Below are 21,534 nucleotides of genomic sequence, written 5' to 3' on the forward strand. Positions count from 1 at the left end.
TTAGTTACTACAGTGCAACTCTTCTGTTTTAAAAACTGAATTTTTCTAGGCATCTCTATTTTATGACCAAACATGGCTTAGACAGGCCAAATGTAACTTGGAGGAGAGTTAGCAGATACAGAGATGTACAAAACAGTAATTTCAATTCCTCATTTACCTAGGTAACAGCTAGAAAAGAAATAGTGTTGTACAAGTGATAAATAAAATTAAATTTAGGGCAATGAGAAAAAAATATACATCACAATTAAACATTATAGAAGGAAGAATATAACAATTACTAAGCTGAATGACATAATTTTACAATACCTTAGTTAACCCTCAAATCATGTGCTGTTCATTATAAAATCAGATAATTTTAATTTTTTATTTTAAGAAAAGTATTTTGACAAACATATAATGCAATATTTCAAGCATATTATAGTAATTTCACCTGCATTCCACTTAACATCTGAGCACATCTGTATTTTCTCTCAAGATATCTTTCCAATAATACTCTCCTATATTAATTTCTGAACTGAAAATTCATGATGCTAAATATAAATGCAAATATTAAAAACAGATAAACTATTTTCCCTCTTACCTCTCTACATAGATACTCTTGCTGGTTCCCAGAGCATACAAACTGGCCAATATTCTGTAACAAGAGACCTGAACATCTTCCACTAAAGAGAAGAAGAAAACTAAGTTCACAAGGCGAATTTTCTTTGCAATACCTTTCCAAAGAATTAAAATAAATTGCTTTAGACAATAACAGAATTAAAAATATTAAGCTACCAAAGGCAATCTACAGAAACCATCCACTAAATACAAAGTCTTCAGATGTCCAAGTGCTATACTTTTTACTCAAAATTTCCATTTATACAAATATCATGCTAATAGCTAAAATAGTAAACCTATTCCACTAGTGCATTAATTTTTGTAAAATTAATGGCATACCAACTCTTCACACATGACACCTTTACCAATAGAATACCACTGTGCAAAGTAAAGACAATCCTGTTAAACAGATATTTAATTATTTTAATCACAGTTTATATATTTTTTTCATTTAGGCACTTATACCAGCTAATAGCATGTACTTAATTTAAACTTACAAAAGATTTAAAAAAATAAAGGATTCTTTAGTCCATATGAATACTTTACCAAAGGATGTTTTAAAATTATCAAGTAATTCAATCATAAAACTGTAAGAATAATCTTAAAATCTATTGAAAAAAATGCTTTTGTAATGCACTCTGCAGTAACAGTGTAACAACAGTGTAAGTACCATCAAGGACAACATTCCCATTCTTGCCATAGATATCTTTTGTAGTCTCTCCTACAGTGCTAATTTCAGCCCTCAACATGCAATGGATGAAATATTGTGAGTAAAACAGGGTAAGACTTCATGGGCTGGGAGAGCCTACAAGATATTGTATCAAAGCTGCATGGCCCAGCCCTTTACTGTAGTGTGATTTGAGTTGAGATCATCTCAGAGTTCAGTGTTTTTACACCGTAATAGTAACCTCAGGTAGATTGACCCATCTTTGTACATCATCCACCCACGGAGTATTCTGTAACCAGTGCTCTCAGGTACAAGCACCAGGTCAAGAGGCTTGTACAAATAAGCTAAATCTTACTCTTAACAAAATGTAAAGACAAGTTTTGTGTAAGAAAAATTAGTCTCCCACTAGACAAAATAAATAGGCCCAGTTTTAAATAACTATTCTTTCCCAGTTCATGAATTCTAAATTTGGTGGTTTACACCAGTCTGATGTATGTAGAATAGCTGATTAAGAACACCAACTTAAGTGATAAAGAATTTAAAGCTAAATATTAAGTTCCAAAACATAGGATACCAGAGACCAAAAATTATACAAGGCATGCATATGTTGCCTGAAAAAGTGGTTTATGATGAACAAATTACTTTTCCTGGATACCATCAGTCTCTTGAATTTTACAGAAATAGTTTAACCAAAAAAAAAGTGGATGTTTACATCTTATTACTTTCAAATCAATCAATACAAGTCCAAATTTTTGAAGAGTTCTTTTAAGGCTACTTTAAATAATACTTTTTACAGATTCTAAAATGAGAAAAAATGTAACTTAATATTCTTTTCCTCCAAGTCCTTCTCATGGATTTTCATAATTGAGTAACAGAGTTAGCTGTGCAGGGCAGGATTTCCCCCTTTAGTACCATATAGACAGTGATATTTCTGTGAGTTCCTAAAATATATATAATTCAAGTTTTGTGTGCAGGCTACAAAGTCTGCAATATTTTGGCTGCAAAATTCTGGGGTTGGGAAAATAAAGAACTACTGGATCCATTACAATCAGAACCTTTAGAGAAATCCAACATCCAGACACTCATATATATTCCCTTTGCTGGTGTCTGAATTCTTCAGGAGCTCCTTCCACTTTCCCTTTTCCCTTAAATTTTCAGAATTTAAGGACCCACCCAGATTCCCCTCTAACTGAAACTGAGGTGCACGTATGATGGTGCAACACCATTCTTGTAGTATAGCCTTAATTATAGACAGAGTAAAGGCAAAGTAACTTACATAAAGTGAATTCTCACACACAAGAAAGTCACAGTAAATCTATGATAAATTTATAAACCAAACTGATCCTTCTGACTTTGTAATCATGGACACATCTGCTTCAATATTTATTCTGAGTCCACTAAAACCTGGAGACTGTTTTTGGTCAATTGCTGCAAATGTTTGACTAAATCAATAAAAATTTTGTCAAAATGACATAGGATTTGTCCTTCTTTAATAGAATTGAGAGTCTAGTAATGCTTACTACAGATATTTTAATGGCATGGACCTTCTACATGCGTGTATGATAATATGATACATACATATCAAATCTTCCCCAAACTGGTGCTGTCCAATATGCTCAAATAATGAAGATAGCACTGGCAGGAGAGCAACTGTGGTATAATTAATGATTTGTGTAACTCCTTTTGGCTGGTTTCTGCTGTGTGTAAACTGGCCTTGCTTAAGATTTTCCATTGTTTTCTCCAGATCCTCAGCAGCATTGTCCAAAAATGCTCTCAATGCCATCCTAACAGATTCCAGACCAGTTTTCATCACAGTCCTGTTTATATCATGCAAAAAGAATGAAAAAGAATATTCTGTTAGACAAGTATGGAAGAAAGCTTAGTCTTGGATTATATGAAATAGATAACAGAGATCTGAAGAAAAATATTTCATCTTTTAACATAGTAAAATCTCCTCAGATCACAATAACTGACTGAAAAAAAGTTTCATAGGTATCCTGCAGAACACAAAGATACTTTATCTGTTTTCCTGCCAAGCAAATGGTCCTTCAAAATTTATAAAGGGATTCATTTGCCTTAAGAGTGGAAAAAACCCAAAAAGTACACAACAAAAATAAGAATTACTAAGTCTCTGATTTCGTACTCTAGAAAGAGAAAAATTGTCTCAAGCTAGAACTCAGAAAATCTTCCTAATTACAACAGTCACATTTCTGTCTCCAGAACAATGGCATGAGAAAGGAATTAGTAAAAACAACCACATCTGTTAAAATCAAATCAATCAATCAATCAATGCATTTATTATGTTATTATAGCACCATAATCAACAATGTAAAGATATAATCCAGAAGAATTATTACCTTATATGATTTAACTAGCTCAATTACAAAGACTCTTTGTTTAAAGAAAGTATCCGTTTAGGCATGTGTGAAATAAATTGAGGTGGTGTAATTTTGTAAATTCAGTATCAGTCCAGTTCTTTTAGTCTGATTGTTTATTTTAAAGAGTGGATATATACTGTTTCAAGAGCAGTATCTTTAAACTTCCTTTTACTTGCATTAATTCCTTTATCTCCATCTGGAGCTATTTTCACATCTCTACCAAGAGCTGAATTAATGACCTTCATTTGTGTCTGTATTCTATGCCATTGCATGGCCCACAGACAATTTATGACAAAAAACCCAAGATATTGCAAAGTAAAGGCGTACCATGCAAGATCTGAGCCATATTAATGGCCATGATCATGACTCTACTCCCTAGCAAATGGAATATAAAACTTGTCCATAAAAGCAACTGCAAAGATACTGAGAAAGAGAACTATATGCACATAACAGGGACAATTGTTTTGAGACTTAATGCAAAGTGAAAATATTTACCTTAAAATTTGCATGGAGGCAGTTTAAGCCATCATACTTTGTTTAAAAATGCAAAAATCTAAAAATCAACTCTCAGCAGAGATGGCTGACTTTACAGCAAATGGAAAACAACACATTACTCTCCAATATATCAATGATGTCTCATACAAAAATCTCACAATAATAGCTCAAGCAGCCCAATTTAACATAAAAGTAGCACTGAATTCTAGGCAAAGGGTCTGTTTTATTTTCTAATTAGAACCTGAATTAATTTTGCAAAGAAGACACTCTATGAGACAGATTTACTGTGCATTTAACTCCTGAATTTTTAATTAAACAGTGTAAGGAAAATAATAAAATATTTCTAACCTTATTTTGGTGTTGAGAAAGTCACATGATTAAAACCACATAAACCAACAGTCAGAAGTTTCTGGACACCACTGATCCATAATGAAATTTAAAGTGTAACCTACAAATACTGTCCTGTCAAATCCCAGTAATTGGCCTGTTTTGCAATGGGAATTCTTTTCAGTGCTGTAACTTATCAAGTGTTAAAATTCTGTTATCTTACACAGGTAGCCCAAAGGTAACTGCACATTACTTTCTTCAGTGATTTTCTTTGTACTTTAGAAAATATAATCAGTGTTACCTTGCATCCAAGGTCTGTCCCAGTATGTGAAGACAGTTGACTATTGATGTTGCATCATTTCCTAGAGAGGGAGGAAAATTATTCACTAATTAAGCTGAGCATAGTGTATAGCTTATTAACACAGTGCTAACTGTACCCCTGGTTTAATGAAAGAATAAATGACATAGCAGAAGCATAACTGAACTTCTGCATAATTTCATGTTAAAGAACATGCAGTTTTTTGTCTTAGCCTTGTTCACACAAATGCAGTAACTAGAGGCAGGAAAGCATCTCTCATAAAATAGCTGAGGCAGTCAAGATGGAAGCACTTAAATGTGGGGTTAATTACAGCTGCAGTGTATTTTCTGGTTTCCATTTGATTTCTCTAAGTTTTGCTTTAATTAATTCAAGTTTATCTGATTATTTATCTTCCCCCTCTCAGTTACATAAAAGCTGTTGACTTTCCAAAGTTGCTATTGCAGGAAGAGAACACTTATAAAAAATGTCATTAAAAAAAGTTAATTCCCTGGTGTACTCCATAGTCTGCAGTTATTCATAGCTTAATTGGGTCCACATAAATAACAGTCCCTGACATAATACACATACTCTGGAATTATTTTTTCCCATTGTAAAAAGAGGACTTACATGCAAGAAGCCTTCTATACATATGTACATCCCAAAATGCTGTCATGTACAAGCCTCCTCCCTCTAAGACAACTTTTTAAATCCAGAACAGATGTACACAATACAAATCTGAACAAGAGCCTATTTTTAAATTTACGCTTTAAAATTAAATTATGCAAAAATAAAACTGCCTTTTCTTGCTTTTCTTTAAATTTTCTTGATTAAAAAAAATAGAAACAAAATGTTTAAGAAATATTTCTGAAAATACTTCTATCTGCATACAGTGCTACAGCATACTGTATTTTCTCACTGGTGGTTATTTCTTAAAAATACAAGCAAACATTCAAGTAAAATTAGTAATTGCTTCAGTGAACTAGAGGTTTTAAAAGATAAAGTGCAAGGAAGGTGTGGGAGGTTTGTTGCAACACTGAGAAAGCTGCTCTATGCTACCAAAATTAGGAAATACTGATGTGGTGTTTATCCACAGCAGATTAAAAAACCAGGACCACAACTTCCACAGCTGCTTCAGCCAGGCAGCCTCACCTTTTTTTCGCTGGCACATGTGTTCATGCAATGGTACAGCAAGCAGATAAGAAAGCTGAGGCAACCTAAAAAATCCTACCAAAATGACCATCCCAAAAGATTAAGGTTTTTTCTCAGATCAAACTTTTTTCCTTATTATTTTGATGCTCTGGTGATAGGAGTGCCCATGCTGATGAAGAGAGTGCAGGACTGTGCTAATGACAGCAGGTATGGAGGGAAGTACTCAAAGTACACCAGACTGTGCATCAGACCATCACAGAACGGGTTGGAAGGGACCTTAAAGATCATCTAGGTCCAGCATCCTGCTGTGGGCAGGGCCACCTTCAACTAGACAAGGCTTGCTCAAAGCCCCATCCAACCCAGCCTGAACACTTCTAGGGACAGGGCAGCCACAAATTCTCAGCAACTTGCTCCAGAATAGAATGGCTTACTAGAAATTTAAACAATCAAGCTACTTAAACTTGGCTTTTAAATATGAGAAAATATAAATTAATATGCTCAATTAACCAAAATTATTCACTGAAATATTTCCATTTCTACCCAGTAATATTAATGAAAATAAATCAATACCATCTTCCTCATGTACAGCCACAGCTCTCAAACCATAAATTATTGTAGTCAAAATCCACTTTCACATTGTAATGAAATAATGATTCCATGCTGAATGATAATTCCATAATCTCAATGACACTCTCAGATATCAAATGTGACTATTTAAATTCACTCTGTAAGACATGCATGCTTAATTTCCCAATTTAACAAACTCTTATACACATCTTAAGCTACATGACTTTCACTAATGATTTTCAGAAATGCAGCTCTATATCCAGAAGTACCATTCATATTCACAGTAATACAAAGTACCTATACAGCAAAACTATATAGAATTTTGATATTCGTTATAGCAAACTCCACACTATCCATAGAAGTTACTATTGAGCAACACTTGCTCACAGAAGATGCCTTCAAAATGCACAAATAACTTTCTAGGCCCCAGGTGTGCTCGGTTATGAGCACTTTCTCCTCTTCTGCACAGTCTTTGTCTTTGCTGGAGTAAGTGCAACTCTCTTAATCAGATTTTCTCACATCATGCAATTCACTTGCAGGGGAAGGCAAGCTATAAGGTGACTTGGACTTGAGTTCTTAAGTCCACAGTAAACAACCCAATCCTGCTCCATAGTCTCACAATGACCTTGTCACAATTCATGCCAAAACTACTGTGTTGGCATAAAGATTTTGTAATCTGTTAGTTACTGCCGCCTAGGAAAAGAGTTAAAAAAAAACCTGTAGCTATCACAAATAATCAGCTGACCCTATCTGACTTATCCCCTAGCACTTGAACCCAGCCAAACAACAGGAAATAAGCAAGCTGAGAAGTGGAATAGAAAAGATCTTTTCTTTAGTACTGAAGAATGTTATATTGACTTAGGTTTTTAGTTTCAACCATGACTCATTTCAGAAAAAAAAATTCTGAAAACCAAATGCACAAATAACAAAAAAGATTTCCAAAATTTTAATAGTATACCTGAGCTAGTTCATTCTTTGAAGAAACAACCTAGGGTATAAATCAGAGCTTATGTGTAGGTTTGTGACATATTCCACCCTCCAGAAAAAGCTGCAACAATGCCACACATCTGCAGAAATAACTCCATTCCTCCTACAATCTTTTGGTTTTATAGGCAAATCCACTCAGCTCCTCCCAAAATATTTAAAAGCAATTATGCCAAAAAAACCTTCAGATCTTTTCTCTTAGTTTAATGGTTTTCATAATGATCTGTAAAATTTTTAAACACCACACTGCTGCAGCGAGTTCCTTCCCTTAAAATTGAATGAAATATGCAGGAATTGAGTTAGGTGCATGTTATCATAATGAAATTCTAATTCACTAGATAATTACCCAATTAGGTATGTTCATGGATGCTGAAGTTTGCACTGCATCCATCACAGAAGCCATGTATGCATAGGATGTACTATTCCAGCTCTCCTAGCACCACGGCATAAGAGAAAATTGCAAAGAAAATGACTGTGCCACACATTGCATATCACGTATACACTTGATACAGACTTCAAATTTACTTCAATTTAGTGATTTTTCACATGGCGTAAGACAAACACCAAGCTCCTGTCAAGGTCACATAATACCAGAAAGAGAGTACACATGCGTATGTGGAGTCAAGCACATCTGGGAATATTCAAGAATTCCACAGAACATAACTAAGCACTTCAGCCCAGTTCTAATTTTCCTTAATGACTTTCCAATACAAATGTGCAGTTCTGATTGTCAAATGTTTTTCCCAAATTATTCAGAATAACATTACAAATCATTAATTTTAATTTACTCATCAAAATTCTTTTATATGATAATGAAACCCAAATATTAGTTAAGACACACAGAAAACTAAAAAGCCCAAATTGCCCCCACAAACTGAAAACTACAAAAGCTTTTTATTCCACCTAAAAAAGTCTTTGAACTACCAGTCAAACAATTGGTGGTCTGTGTAGACCATGCATTTCAGCCATGCAGCATGCAACAAAGCAGCACTTAACACAATGCAAAAATGGCAAAGAAAACCAAGTGATGGCCATGCTAGTATTTTTCAAGGGTCTCCTTACCAAACAGTGAAATCCTATGCCTGACAAGAACTCCAAGTTTGCAGAACAGGCTGAAGACAAAAGAAAAATAAAAGAGAAGAGAAGGGAAAAGGAAAAAAATAAGGGCGGGAGGGGGGGAAAGAAAGAAAAAATAACAGCTGATATATGAGCAGGAAAAGCAACATGATGTCACGCAGAAAGAATCAATTGTCTGAGCAGAATGTGGGACAGAATACTAAAGAAAGAATTTTCAAGTGCATATCTTTAACAAACATGGTTAAATAAGCACATATTATAATTAAAAAAAAAAAACAACCAAAAAATTAAAAGCAAAGCTAATTAATATAAAAGCGTTCTATACAATAACCCACAAGGAAATAACCATCAAAGCTTTAAACAGTAAAATGTGGTCATTGTGCTACACAAGATACCACTAACAATTTGAAAACAGACGGCAACGGAATCAAATTAAGTGAGGTGTGTGATGGCAAATGTTTAACTAGTTCAATTAGGATCTTGTAAACTTGAACACCACAAGAATTTACCTTCAAATAAGTTTTGTTTTAAATATCACCTCTTACATGGTTTTAAACAATGATTTTGTTTCACATGTTTGAAGTACTTCCTGTGCTGACAAACAGCACTCCATTGAGAAAAAGAAGAGTGAAATTTTGTGTTAATTCATAGAAGCGGGAGCAAACGACCCTACCCAAATTGACCTGGGCTCCAGATTAAGTTGGAATTATATCAATCTTCAAGATCTGGTTTGGTGTGAGAATTTTCACCATGAACATCCATTTTTGTGATATTATTTTATGCTGCAAACCCCTTCATCTGCTATAAATGACATGAACAATATCATGTCATTTTATTAAGCTACTTAATTAATAGGCACACTGGATATTTATTAGCCTCTGATTTAAAAGCAAAAGATACAATAAGCATGTCTGCACAGCCTATGGATGAGATCTGAACATGTTTTTCCATTGACAGACAAGAGCACGGTGTCAAATGGAAACCTTTATGTCCAGAATCACAACAGCCAGGTTAATGTGGGATTGAATCCAGCTAATTAGCCAATGCACAGTGATCCACTCCAGCAACAGCAACTGCTCTGTTTTAGAAATGAGCCTGCTTGGTGTGTGTTTGGGGATCTCAGTTCACTTTTTATTCCATGATGCAGACATAAACTATATATTCTTTTATGAGAATCTTGGATTACCAAGTCCAACAGAAAACATGTAGAGAAGCATGTTAGCATCATATAGATTTTGTGTCCATTCTGGAAAAGACAAAAATAGCTCACCACTCTGTCTTATGCTCTGACAGACAAATGTTACTCAACTGATTGTACCATTCAGCAGATGCTGTACTTTCACAAAGTGAGACTGAAGCTATTACCTACAGCATCTTTAGCTGAGGTCAAATAAATAAATAAATTTCAAATACCAAAAGACTGTTATTCAGAACCAATTTCATACAACTACAGTAGTTCAAGAACTTGTAACATGGTCGACTGGATGAGAAATTCGAAAAACCCAATCATGAAGAGGTTGGTTACAAACACAACAGCATATAATGCCACCACATTTCAGGAAGAAGCCTGACCATTTGTCAGCAAAATGGATCGGGATTTACTGTATTTTCTGAATATGGAATGGTTGCTAAGACTTGCATTGCATTATCAATATGCAAAATTATACTCTTCCACAGCTTAATGAATGCAAGTTTATCTTCACTGGAGAAGGAAAGCAGCCAGGAACTGCCCTTAGCTTAGAACAAATTCTGTGTAGGAGGTGCACTCAATAGAATTAGCTGTTACTCATCCAAGATTCCCCTGCATCTATTTTCTTCTCCTTGGCTGACATATCTGGATGGTACACAACCAAATCAAGGATGGCAGCAGCTCTGACCTTTTTTCAGGCCTATAAGTTCTAGAATCTCACACAGCTATAGAGCATATGTGCATAAATCCTGAATCTCTGTGCAGCAGGTATGCTGATATAGCTGACATATTCCAGAAGTAGGGAGGTTATTGGCATGACTTAACTGTAAAAATACTTTTATCCAGGACATTACAGACAGAAAATTAGCAGCTCATAAGACTGAAAAATTATTTATATGCATGCATTTTGATACAGTTTTTAAATCCCTTGAAGAACAGCATTCAGATAAGCTGCCAGTTCAGATTAGTCCATGAGATGACGCGAAGTCAATACAGCCATTACCAACTTGAGCTTAATATTGTGATAAAAACTTCACTCAGCATTCACACAATCCTGCAAACCCTGCATGTCTGAATGACCACCAACTGGCTGTCAGCCTCAAAATGCAGCAATTCAATATTGCAAGGTTCATGCCCAAGAACAGCCAAGAAGGCAACCATCATACATGCCCACATTACAGGTACTCAAGAGATCCCTTGTGAAGTTTGTAATCCACCTTACTAAATGGGAAATGTGGGTTTTAATTCAATCAGAAGTGAAATTAAATTAGAACTTCTTAGAGAGATGGTCTTAAAAAAAGAGTAACTTCAGAGAAAGACTCTAGTATTTCTGTGACAGTACTACTCATTACTATTTATAAAACTATAGAGCAGAAAGAATGCAACTCCCTTATTTTTATGATGGACATTAGTAATGATACTTATTGAAACTCGGCTACAAATAAGTTTGGCTTATAAATCTAACAAAGTTTTGCAGGAATAATGATTTCAGTATATATCTATTTTTAACAGTGAAACTGATACATAATTGTATAGCCTGTGCCACAGACTGTGCAAGTGTTTCGCTGTTGGATATAAGGATAAATTGAAGTTCCCTGCATGCTAAAATCATCACCTTTTAAACAGCATATAATAACTCTGTACTCCTCTCCATTTTATACAATGAATTTTCCTAATGGGAAATAAAGTGAAAAATGTTTAATTTGTGTGTACATAAAGTGCTTCCCACTTCTCACTTGCCCACAATCAACTGCTGCTCTTTAAAGACCAACACACATATGCATAGACATTAATATTATTTTAAGCTTTACCTTGTCACCATTTCTTTCTCTTTATTAGAGGCATGGCCTCCACTGCTGAGAGGCCTACTCGCTGAAGATAAGAAATACAGGCGATGATTTTTAAAATACTGATCAATCAAAGGGAGCACAACCTGAAATTATATCAGAAAGAGTGGTTATCTCAAAACCTTCTTTACTATGTTCCCTATTATACTTTGTAGGTCACAACTAAAGACAGGAGATTTCAAACAGGTTTTCTGTCCTCAATCTTCTGTTTGGATTTTTTCTTTAATAGTCATTCCTCTGAATTTATTTAATATTTGAGGTACTTAATATGTCATCAAGAAAGGCAGCAGAAAAAAAAAAATTACATTATCACTGGGACTTATCTGTGGGGATTTTTTAGGAGTAGTACAAGGTAGAAAGTATAATTTAATTTTATCTCACAATTTAAGATTTTTTCCTATATCACATAACCAAATACAACTATTGCTTTTTGGTCCTTTTAACGTAGGTTAAAAAAATTCACCTACAACTGTCAGCATGCTAACAGCACTCAGTTCTAGATTTTTCAAACAAAACTCTCGAAACAACATCACTTACTAAGGGTTTGTGCCACAGAAGTTTTCTGTTTACTTTCTGTGGTGATTATTACTCAGTGCCCACTGCAGATGTCAGCCAGCAGTAGATCCAAAATAAATGGCTGAAAAGAAAATATGAAATTGCTTCCTTTTTGGAGCATGGTTCACAAGAGAGTGGAATGCTAGCTCCTGAGTCAATCAGCTTGAAAAATAATACCACATGGAAGTACTCTAAAGCATTGAAATAGCAACTTGCTGCGAAGGGTACCAGGGTTAGGAAATCATGCAGTTCACCTTTTCTTATTCACTAATGAATACAAAAGACATTTTGAATATGTAAATACAAGATTTTATGTGTGAAAGGCAGCAGCGGATTTTCTTAGTTTATAATGTGCAAAATCACGACAGAAAAAGGAGAATTGTGCTGAGAGGAATTTCAAGGCTGTCAGGCTGAAGGGGAAGTGCAAAGTCCTGCACCTGGGGAGGAATAAGTCCAGTTCCCAGGACACACTGAGGGCTAATCAGCTGAAAAGCAGGTTTTCAAAGAAGGACCAGGGGAATACTCAGTGGACAGCAAACAGACCATGAATCAAAAATGCAATCTTATTGCAAAAGCAGCCAATAGCATCGTGGATTGAACTAGACAGAGCGCTTGTCAGCAGGTCCAGGGAGGTGGTTCTTCCACTCTACTCAGCTCTGGTGAGAGCAGTTCTGAAGTGCTGTATCTGGTTCTGGGCTCCCCAGTACAAGAGAAACATTGACATACTGGAGAGGGTCCAGTGAAGGGTCACAAAAATTATTCAGGAACTAGAGGATCTTTCAAATGACAAGAGACTGAGAAAGCTGGGACCCTAACCTGGAGAAGAGAAGGCTCAGGGATGATCTCATCCATATGTGTAAATATCTGAAGGGAGGGGGTATAGAAGATGGACCCAAGTTCTTTTCAACTGTGACAGGACCGCCGTCAATGAGCCTAAACTGAAACGTGGTAGGTTCTCTCAGACCATCAGAAAACACTTGTTTACTGTCAGGGCGACTGTGTACTGGCACAGGGTGAGCAGAGAGACTGTGGAGTCTCTACCCTTGGACATATTCAAAAGATGTCTGGGCATGGCTCTCTGACACTGCTAAGTAAAGGGTCCTTCCAACCTCAGCCATTGCGTAACTCCGTCATGGAGACACCAACAAGGTTTTAAAAACAAGAGAAATAACTACCATGACACTGACAGATACACAGCCATGTTAATTTCAATATCTATTGCTCACATTAACCCATCTGAAGATTGTAAAAGGTAAAAATCTTCAAAATTAGACTAAGCCAGAAAACAGAAAATGTAGGGAGCTTTTGAATAACATCATATGAGTAGCTGCATATCACGGAGCAGGAAATAATGAGAATAAAAATACAGTCCTGTAATCTTCCCACATCTACACTTCATCCCACATTGTTTTCAAGCTATTTTTATTACTGCTATATTTAATTAATAAAAGAATGAATTTAACACAGAAATACACCACTATAACAATAACAGTCACTAAAAAATATGTTCTCACTTCTGTTAATCACTATGTTGACAAAGAATAAGCAAAAATATACTGTACTTTGGCAAAAAACTTGATTTCTTGTTCATATGGGAATTGCTCTCCTTTGCCTCTGCTGCCACCATCTGCAGAGAGAAGAAAAATAAGTTCCTTGTCATGTATCCAAATCACAGTCTACTCTGCATTTTTCTTAGGAAATGTACACTATAAACAAATAACACTGGCCATCTTTAGATGTAGATTTAAGGCACCTCAAGCAGTATAGGTACTAGTTAAAGTGGTATTTCATGACTACCTCATTAGAGAAAAAGTGACAGCAAATAAAATGTATAAAGAATAACTGCCCAAATCTTCATAAAAGATTTATCTCATAGGCATCTCATAGTCCAAAGAGATATGGATGTTTTTGTGAGATAAAAATCTCGCGCTATGTTTATCTTTTCCTGTTACAGGTGACAATTTGGAAACCTGAACTCAGATTCTAATAAACTACCTTTTTCCAGTTGTTCCCAGGAGAAATGGAATTAATGAATTCTCATTCCTTATTTATGAACTTGGTACCAAAGAACAAAATTAATAGTTAGATCTATCCAACTAAAATTTAAACTGCTTCACTCTTCTCTTACCATACAAAACAAAACCTCTTTCAAAATAAAATCTCTTACAGCTCCCAAACTATTTCTCATTTATTTAATGTCTTCTTTCCATTAATCTATTGAGGGTCTCAAACGGTATTTGTTCCACCATTGTTTCTAGTGTTTCAATATTTAATCATTATCATTCTTGCAGTTATCTCAAATTTATGTAATTAAGAATGATGAAACCATGGTAATCAAACATTAGCAGCAGAAGTAGACTGGTGAGTTATCAAGACCAGACTTTTGCTACTGTAAGTAACCATGGCATATAATAACTCCTAAATTTGCCAAATTTCCAAAATTTGCCAAAACTTTAAAATTAGATTGGTTTTTAAGTGAGCATTGATTTATTCAATCTCCCTGATGTTCCTGTTACTGTAATTTACAGCATATATGACTATGAGGTGCACTATATGTCATATGCCATTGCAACTCCCATGGTCACAACAGAAGCAGCATCTGGCCAGGTTTTTTTGGCTTTTACTGCTCATGTAAGAAGCTGCCTTGGGTCACCAAATTTTTGTATTTTTTTATCTTCAACAAAAGCAGATTAAGTTAAATCCTTCATAGCACTATTGACAAAACATGATGGGTATTTGTGAAAGAACATTCCCATTGAGGGAGATTGTTGAAAATGTTTCTCTACTCCCTTTTTGAGAGAAAATTTCAGAATGGTACAAATGACTGGCTTGATTTGCTGTCTGAAAAAGGGATTACATGAGAATAGTAACTATTATTGTGCACACGTGAGAGATTATAATTTTGTGCATAAATGCAAGGGGGCAGCTAGTTTTCTTTTTCAAAGAACGAAAGTCATAAATTTTTGCTGAAAATTTTTAATCTGATGAATGAATATGGGAAATTGGAATGAATGGCAGTTTCATAACTCCAAAATTCATGATCTTCATCAACTACAGGAAATTAAAGGGAAAACTAGTCCAGAAATATTCCAGTCTTTAAACAATTTTTCTGGTTGTTTTTATGACATCAGAAATCTTAGTTAACAATTTTTTTTTTTTTAAATGTGCAAGGGGTACTATACCAAACTCCAAAATGTACTGATGGGCTTCATCCACATATCTTATAAGCTGCTGAAGGAAACTATAGGCAAAGCGTTTCTCAATGGAAGGCGTGTCTAATTCCAGGTCCTTAAGTCCTCTGTAAAAGGAAGCAAGTAAATTTTTACACATACAGAAGGACTCCAAACACTCTCACCTCTCCATGTCATCTGACACCATTTTCTCTGGTAATGATCACATGCTTATTGATATAAGATTTTTTTTTGTGTTTAATGTAAACAGCACTCTCACACTTCGATTTTGAGCAATTTGTTAAAACACAAGTAGATTTCCCAACCAGAAGGCTAAGAAAAAAATTATATTTGTCCATAAAAATAATCCACTAATACTATAATTTCTTTCCATTATTTGTACCATCTTACATTTCCCTACAGGGACTGATTCTTGGGTGAGGAAGTTTGGAAGCTGAAAAAATACTTTGATTTAAACAATCAAACTAGAAGTAAATCTAAATATCCAACACTATGACTTTTCCTGAAAAGTCTGCTTGTAATGGAAAACTTTTGAATAGCTATGCAGCATTTCTGAAAAATCAGACGAAAACCAAAACAAAGAGATGGAATTACTTTTCCAGCACGTTCCATCCATCTTAGTTACTAGTCTGATATAAAAAACACATCATGTTTCCACAAGAATGAAACTCCAAAGCGTAAATCCATGTCATGGGATGACATCCCTAGCAACAAGCTGGCATTGGCACAAGCCTTGTTTATGCAGGATCAGGACTTAATTGATGGCACATGAAACATCTGTTCTTAAACAGTGAGGGAATCAGTCACACCTCATCTCCCCCTGACTCACGCACCAAGTTACATTGGCACTCAGCTAGGTTGCAAGTTTAAAAAGGATACCTACTGCACATATACAGAATAGAACTGCCTGTGTATTGCACATTTATGCTTTAAATTAAAGCATACACCTAGAAACACAAATCTGGTAGGCAAAAGATAAAGGAAACAACGCTGGAGAACAAAAGTCCCAAGTTTACTAACTAAGGGACCATTAAGAAACTTCAGACAACTTTGGAGAGGGGCACCTGAACTTTGGAACTCCTACAAGAAAGGGACATGAGAATTTGGATTATTTGAGGCAGCTCAGTACACAAAGCAATGATAGACTGTACAGGGGGAAGAAAAAAAAGCAAAGTGCAGAAGGGACAAAAACAGATTTCAAAATAGCTGGTGACATGTAAACTGTCAAATCAATTGACTGACTGAGCCCTGTACCTTATAACTACAGTTTGTCCTATATTCTTATTAAATGCTTTTGTACCTCTATCTCTGTGTAATGTCTCTCCCTATCCCATCTGCTGTCAGGAGTAGATGGCAGCTACTGGCAAGACCACTATGAGCTGGATACTGGGCCAGCAACTGGAGTCAGGCTTGGGGCGCAGGTGCTCCCAGGTCTGTGACAAGTGGGGTGAAAGAAGGTCTCAACAATCAGCAGCTGGAGACCCCACAGCTTTGGGAAACAGCTCTATGGGCCCTACAGACTTTGAGCCCAGAGGGGCAGCTTCAGCAGGGGACTGGCATAAATGCATTTGGCAGTAGCCATTGGAGTCAGACAGTCAAGGGCACAGAGCAGTGCCTGCAACTCCAGCAACTGGAAGCCCCATTTGCCTGCCACTGGGGTGGGACTGCTGTGGCCTAAAATAATTCCAGCTAGTGTGAAGGAGGAGTGTCAGTAAGACGAGTGAGGGCTTCTGCACCAAAAGCTGAAGTGGGCCTGAATGCCACATGCTTGGTAGGGGGCAAATGTTTCTATCTTCCCTGAAGCCATTTTGCATGGGGTTGCAGAGACCTGAATGGTCACTGTCAAATAAAGCCTGTAAAGAAATGTGAGCAAGGCATATATGGAAAGTACATGAAGTGAGCAGACCAAATTAAAACATGAATCAGAGCCCTGTTTGTTTAGAAAAGGTAATTGTCAAAGGTGCAGCAAATACATTGAGTTTAACATCATGGAAAAGCCTGCATTTAACCAGCAAAGGAGGGTGTCGGCGTACCAAGAACTAGTCACAAGACTATGGGTGTGTCCAAGTTAATGGTTATTTTACCATCCCTCTCAGCCTTCCACTCCCAAAAAACCTCAAAAGCCACTTTTCACTTGTGTTTAACAGGAATAAAAAGGGTTAGTAGTCCTGAATGCAGCTGATCACATTTACAGGGAATAAGGAAATAAACCTCTGCTGTCTGGCATCCCTCTTTGTGCATCCTACTGCACTGACAGGAAGTAAACTCACTTATTCCAGCTAACCTGAAAGATTTTACCAAAATTATGAGATTAACTGTGGGACACCAGAAACAGGCTGGAATTCATATTTGATAGAAAAGAATGAAAGTAGACATATTTTAGGTAGATGTACAAGGCTAATTAATTCACACTGATTACTTAAATTGATCTCAGTGACTGTTTAATTCACTTACTAATGTTCAAGTCATGCAAGGCTCAGATATGCTTTCAGTCTTTTCTAGAGATTCTGATTTCCTAAGTCATGCTGATAAGGCAGAAAAGACTCCAAATTAATTGGAATTTTATTCATGCTACATTTAGAAGGTAAATACACCATATTAAAATGAATTATGCATGTTATTCTGCAGACTATTCACTATTATTACATTTACACTGTGGATTGTTAAAAATTATTTTAAAATATCACTTTTCACTTTTAAAATATTTTAATAATACTGTAAATGAACTCAATTGAAATAAATTAGTCATATGTTTTAGAAATAAAACTGTTTTATCTAACCAATTGTCTAGAAATTCCTTTAGAGAGAGAGACGTGCTTGAAGATGTGTATGAACCTGTAACTAAGACTTAAATCCAACACTTGTAAAAATCTGGTACATTTACTACCAGATGGATGCATGGACATGTGTCATGTTCATGCCTTCAAAAAACCCTGCTACTAACTCCATAATCCATTTCTTCCTTACAATATTTTATATGAAGGAGCTCATCCTTATTCCCAGGTACTGAAACATTAAAAAAAATTATCACAGAGTTCTAGTTTGATAGAATAAAGCCCAAAAGACAAGCAATAACATAAACAAAACGCTCCGTCACAACCAACCAAACCACAAAACAAAACAAAAAAGACCATTAAGGATTATCAGAAACATTCTATGAAATTAATACTGAACTGAGAATTACCTGGAGACAACATATCCATTAATCTGTAGAAATTTCAGAATATCCTGTGCTTTTTCTCTATCCTTGGCTTTTTCTTTGGCTGTTAGTGTATCATAAGGGACAAGAAGGGGATGGTTGCCTCCTCCTACTATGGAGCATCAAGACAATTAAAAATTAAAGTTATCTGTTGACATGTTGACATGTCCCAGTAGGTAAAAGTACTATCACAATAATACACAGCACATTACTGTAAGTTCTAGTCTGAAATAACAATGTATTTGTCTGTTTCTTTACACAAACTTTAAAAAATATTCAGATAGAAACTTAGATATGCTTACATCATTCTAAGTGCAAGTACAAGCTAAATATGCTGAACCTATTGCAAAAAAACCTTAAGGAAGACGAAAATGCTTAATGATTACAAATAGGTATTATAACTGCAACTTCAATTAATGAAATTGAAAATATTTCAAAAAATAATACATCATTTCCTCAGAAAACCTATATATAAACAAATATATAAACATATATGAAGTCCTGCTTTTAAACATTCTAATGACAGGGTTCATCAAGTTTAGCAAGATACACAAATATCTAAAAATACATTAAAGTGATATAGCTCTACTTTATAGTAATAAATCAAAGACAGAAAATTAGAATACATCATTCGAACATGGTTCACACTACTGTCCAGCAAGACCAAAAGAATGCTGCAAAACCACAGGTAGAAAGACTAAACTTCATTGTATTGCTTACTAAAATCTGATGTATTGATATCTACTGCATGTAGATATTTAATTTGGAAGGAAAATAAAGTTGCTATTATTAATATAAATATCTGCATAAAAAACAGCATTCTTAGGAGTTCAACTTCTAAAATCACTATCGCATAACACAACACAATAAATTCCTATGGCAATTTCTCCAAAACCCCAGGAAACTGTAGGGGTAATGATAAGATTTATCTCTGAAAAAAACCACTAAAGAAAGTATCTAAAAATAATAATAATCATTTTTAAAAGGAACAAATTTTCTATAGAAAATATTGGAGACATACCACTGGATGATTTTTTTTAAGGTACATATTCTAAATTTTCAATTAGTTCTGCCTGAATCTATTTAAGTACATGCAAAATGAAAACCTAGTGGGCAAGTCTGATGGTGGATTGGGTTTTTTTGTTTGGTCTGGATTTTTCTTAGTAAGTACAGTCTTTAACATTGCGATGATTGGATTTTATTCTCTTATCACCAACATGATGTCATCGTACCAGAGGACAACTGTAGACAGCAAAATGCACCTAAATCCACATTATTCTTCTCTTCTTTACATATGGGTAAAAAAATAAAAAGACTAGCATATGAATATACTGGAGGAAAACCCTCAGAATTTTTGAAGGCCAAGTTTTGCTCAGCAGACAAATTCATCTACTTTTCACATACCAAACCACTCCAACAGAAACCTGTCCTTCAATCACTACAGCCACTTCCAGCCTTCCCATACTGCACAACACAACAAACACTTTACAGTATTCTCACTGAAGTGCTTCTCATAGGCAAAATTCTGCTTTCAAAGTTGTGAAATGCAGTTGAAATATTGAAATATCTCATCTTTCTGTAGCCTTCCCAAACTTGGCCAATCCTGAGGCTACTTATCCTGAGGAAGGTGTTACAGAAAAGGAATAATAAAAAAATTATATTAAGGGGAAATATCATTAAAGGCATGGAAATGTAAAGTGTTTATGAAAGGGACTTCCAGATAGAACTTTGTTTTTTTATAAAATCTTAGCTGATATACCTTTTCTGAAATTTTACAAATTTAGACCAACTTTGGTGCATACAATATACAACTAGATACCTTCAGATAAGGTCAAACCCTAGCTTCAATAATTTGCAACTGAGAACTTGTTTTCTCCATGCACTAATACAGTGCTACCCGAATAAAAAAAAAAATCAGCTTTACTACAAATAAAGAAATGCTTTTAACACAGAGGGAAAACAGTGAGTTACACAACAGATGAAAAAAGAATTCATTTAGGTAAGCAGAGATCATGAAGCACATGCAATTTTTATATGGAATCTTGTATTAGCTCTAGGTTTTTCCACTTGTCAATTCAACACATGATACATGCAGTACTTAGTAAGCACTCTTCAGATCTACCTGCAATAAAAGAAGCAATACAAATGAAATCATAGCCCATTGGGTAATAGTCTGAAAGATTAATGCTAGAAAGAAAATGGATTTATGTGCTTAAATTTATTTACAAAATTTGAGTTTCCTTCCCTTGATATATTTGAATTGCTAAACTACTTAAACAAGAACAGTTACAACTGGTACTATTACAACTTTCATAAAACAACTTTCAGACACTAAAAATCACAGTCAAGAATAGATACTTCACTGTTTCTTCTTTGTCAATTTAAATTTGCTGTACCTTTTTCTTCTTTTTAATGTTTTCTGAAATGCATGACCTAAGGTAGTCCCAGAAAACTTTAAATATTTCAAAGAACTATAGGTAACACTACCTTTTGCTTCAAGCTCCAGTTTCTTTTTCTTTGCCCATATGTTATGGTAGTTTTCAGCCATCATCTCAGCCATAGCCTTAGGAAAATGGAGAGATTAGTGATGTGGGTTGCAACAAATAACTCTAAGAAAAGTACAAGTTTCTGGCTGATATTAAATAACAATGTTTGTTCTCTGGGAAGTGTAATACAATTACACTGTAATGTTCACTGGAAACAATTTTTTACTGAAAAAATATTGCAGAGAATCTGGGTAGAATCAGCACAGGTATAAAAGTCAGGAACCTGGTGCTGAAGAAAGAACTCTTATTGCAGGAAACAAGGAACCACAAAGAAAAGAGCAGTCTGGAAATAGTACTGGGGGGTCAGATGAGGGACTTCATTCTGAAAACAAGGCAAAAAAGAGCCCTCTGAAGGCACTTTAAAGGGAAAGAGAACAACAAGCCAGGCACTGAATCAACATTGTTATTGCTGGCTGTGGCAGACTAATTATGAACCCATGGATACAACTTCTTCTCCATGGATATTGT

The 21,534-nt window shown here is 35.2% G+C and overlaps 1 protein-coding gene across 1 annotated transcript in view; it reads right to left on the reverse strand.

Moving 5' to 3' along the window:
* The window catches only part of RYR2 (ryanodine receptor 2), a 384,205-nt gene that overhangs the window by 81,985 nt on the left and 280,686 nt on the right, over positions 1 to 21,534 (reverse strand). The window contains exons 58-66 of the mRNA XM_041485449.1: positions 21,008 to 21,083; positions 18,506 to 18,632; positions 15,313 to 15,428; positions 13,693 to 13,757; positions 11,540 to 11,661; positions 8,525 to 8,574; positions 4,766 to 4,826; positions 2,843 to 3,081; positions 581 to 662 (exon numbers count right to left, since the gene is read on the reverse strand). Coding sequence (XP_041341383.1) covers positions 581 to 662; positions 2,843 to 3,081; positions 4,766 to 4,826; positions 8,525 to 8,574; positions 11,540 to 11,661; positions 13,693 to 13,757; positions 15,313 to 15,428; positions 18,506 to 18,632; positions 21,008 to 21,083 — 938 coding nt within the window. The remainder of the gene's footprint in view (positions 1 to 580; positions 663 to 2,842; positions 3,082 to 4,765; positions 4,827 to 8,524; positions 8,575 to 11,539; positions 11,662 to 13,692; positions 13,758 to 15,312; positions 15,429 to 18,505; positions 18,633 to 21,007; positions 21,084 to 21,534) is intronic.

The sequence above is a fragment of the Pyrgilauda ruficollis genome, unplaced genomic scaffold (assembly GCF_017590135.1).
Source record: "Pyrgilauda ruficollis isolate IOZ18807 unplaced genomic scaffold, ASM1759013v1 scaffold70, whole genome shotgun sequence".
Classification (NCBI taxonomy): Eukaryota; Metazoa; Chordata; class Aves; order Passeriformes; family Passeridae; genus Pyrgilauda; species Pyrgilauda ruficollis.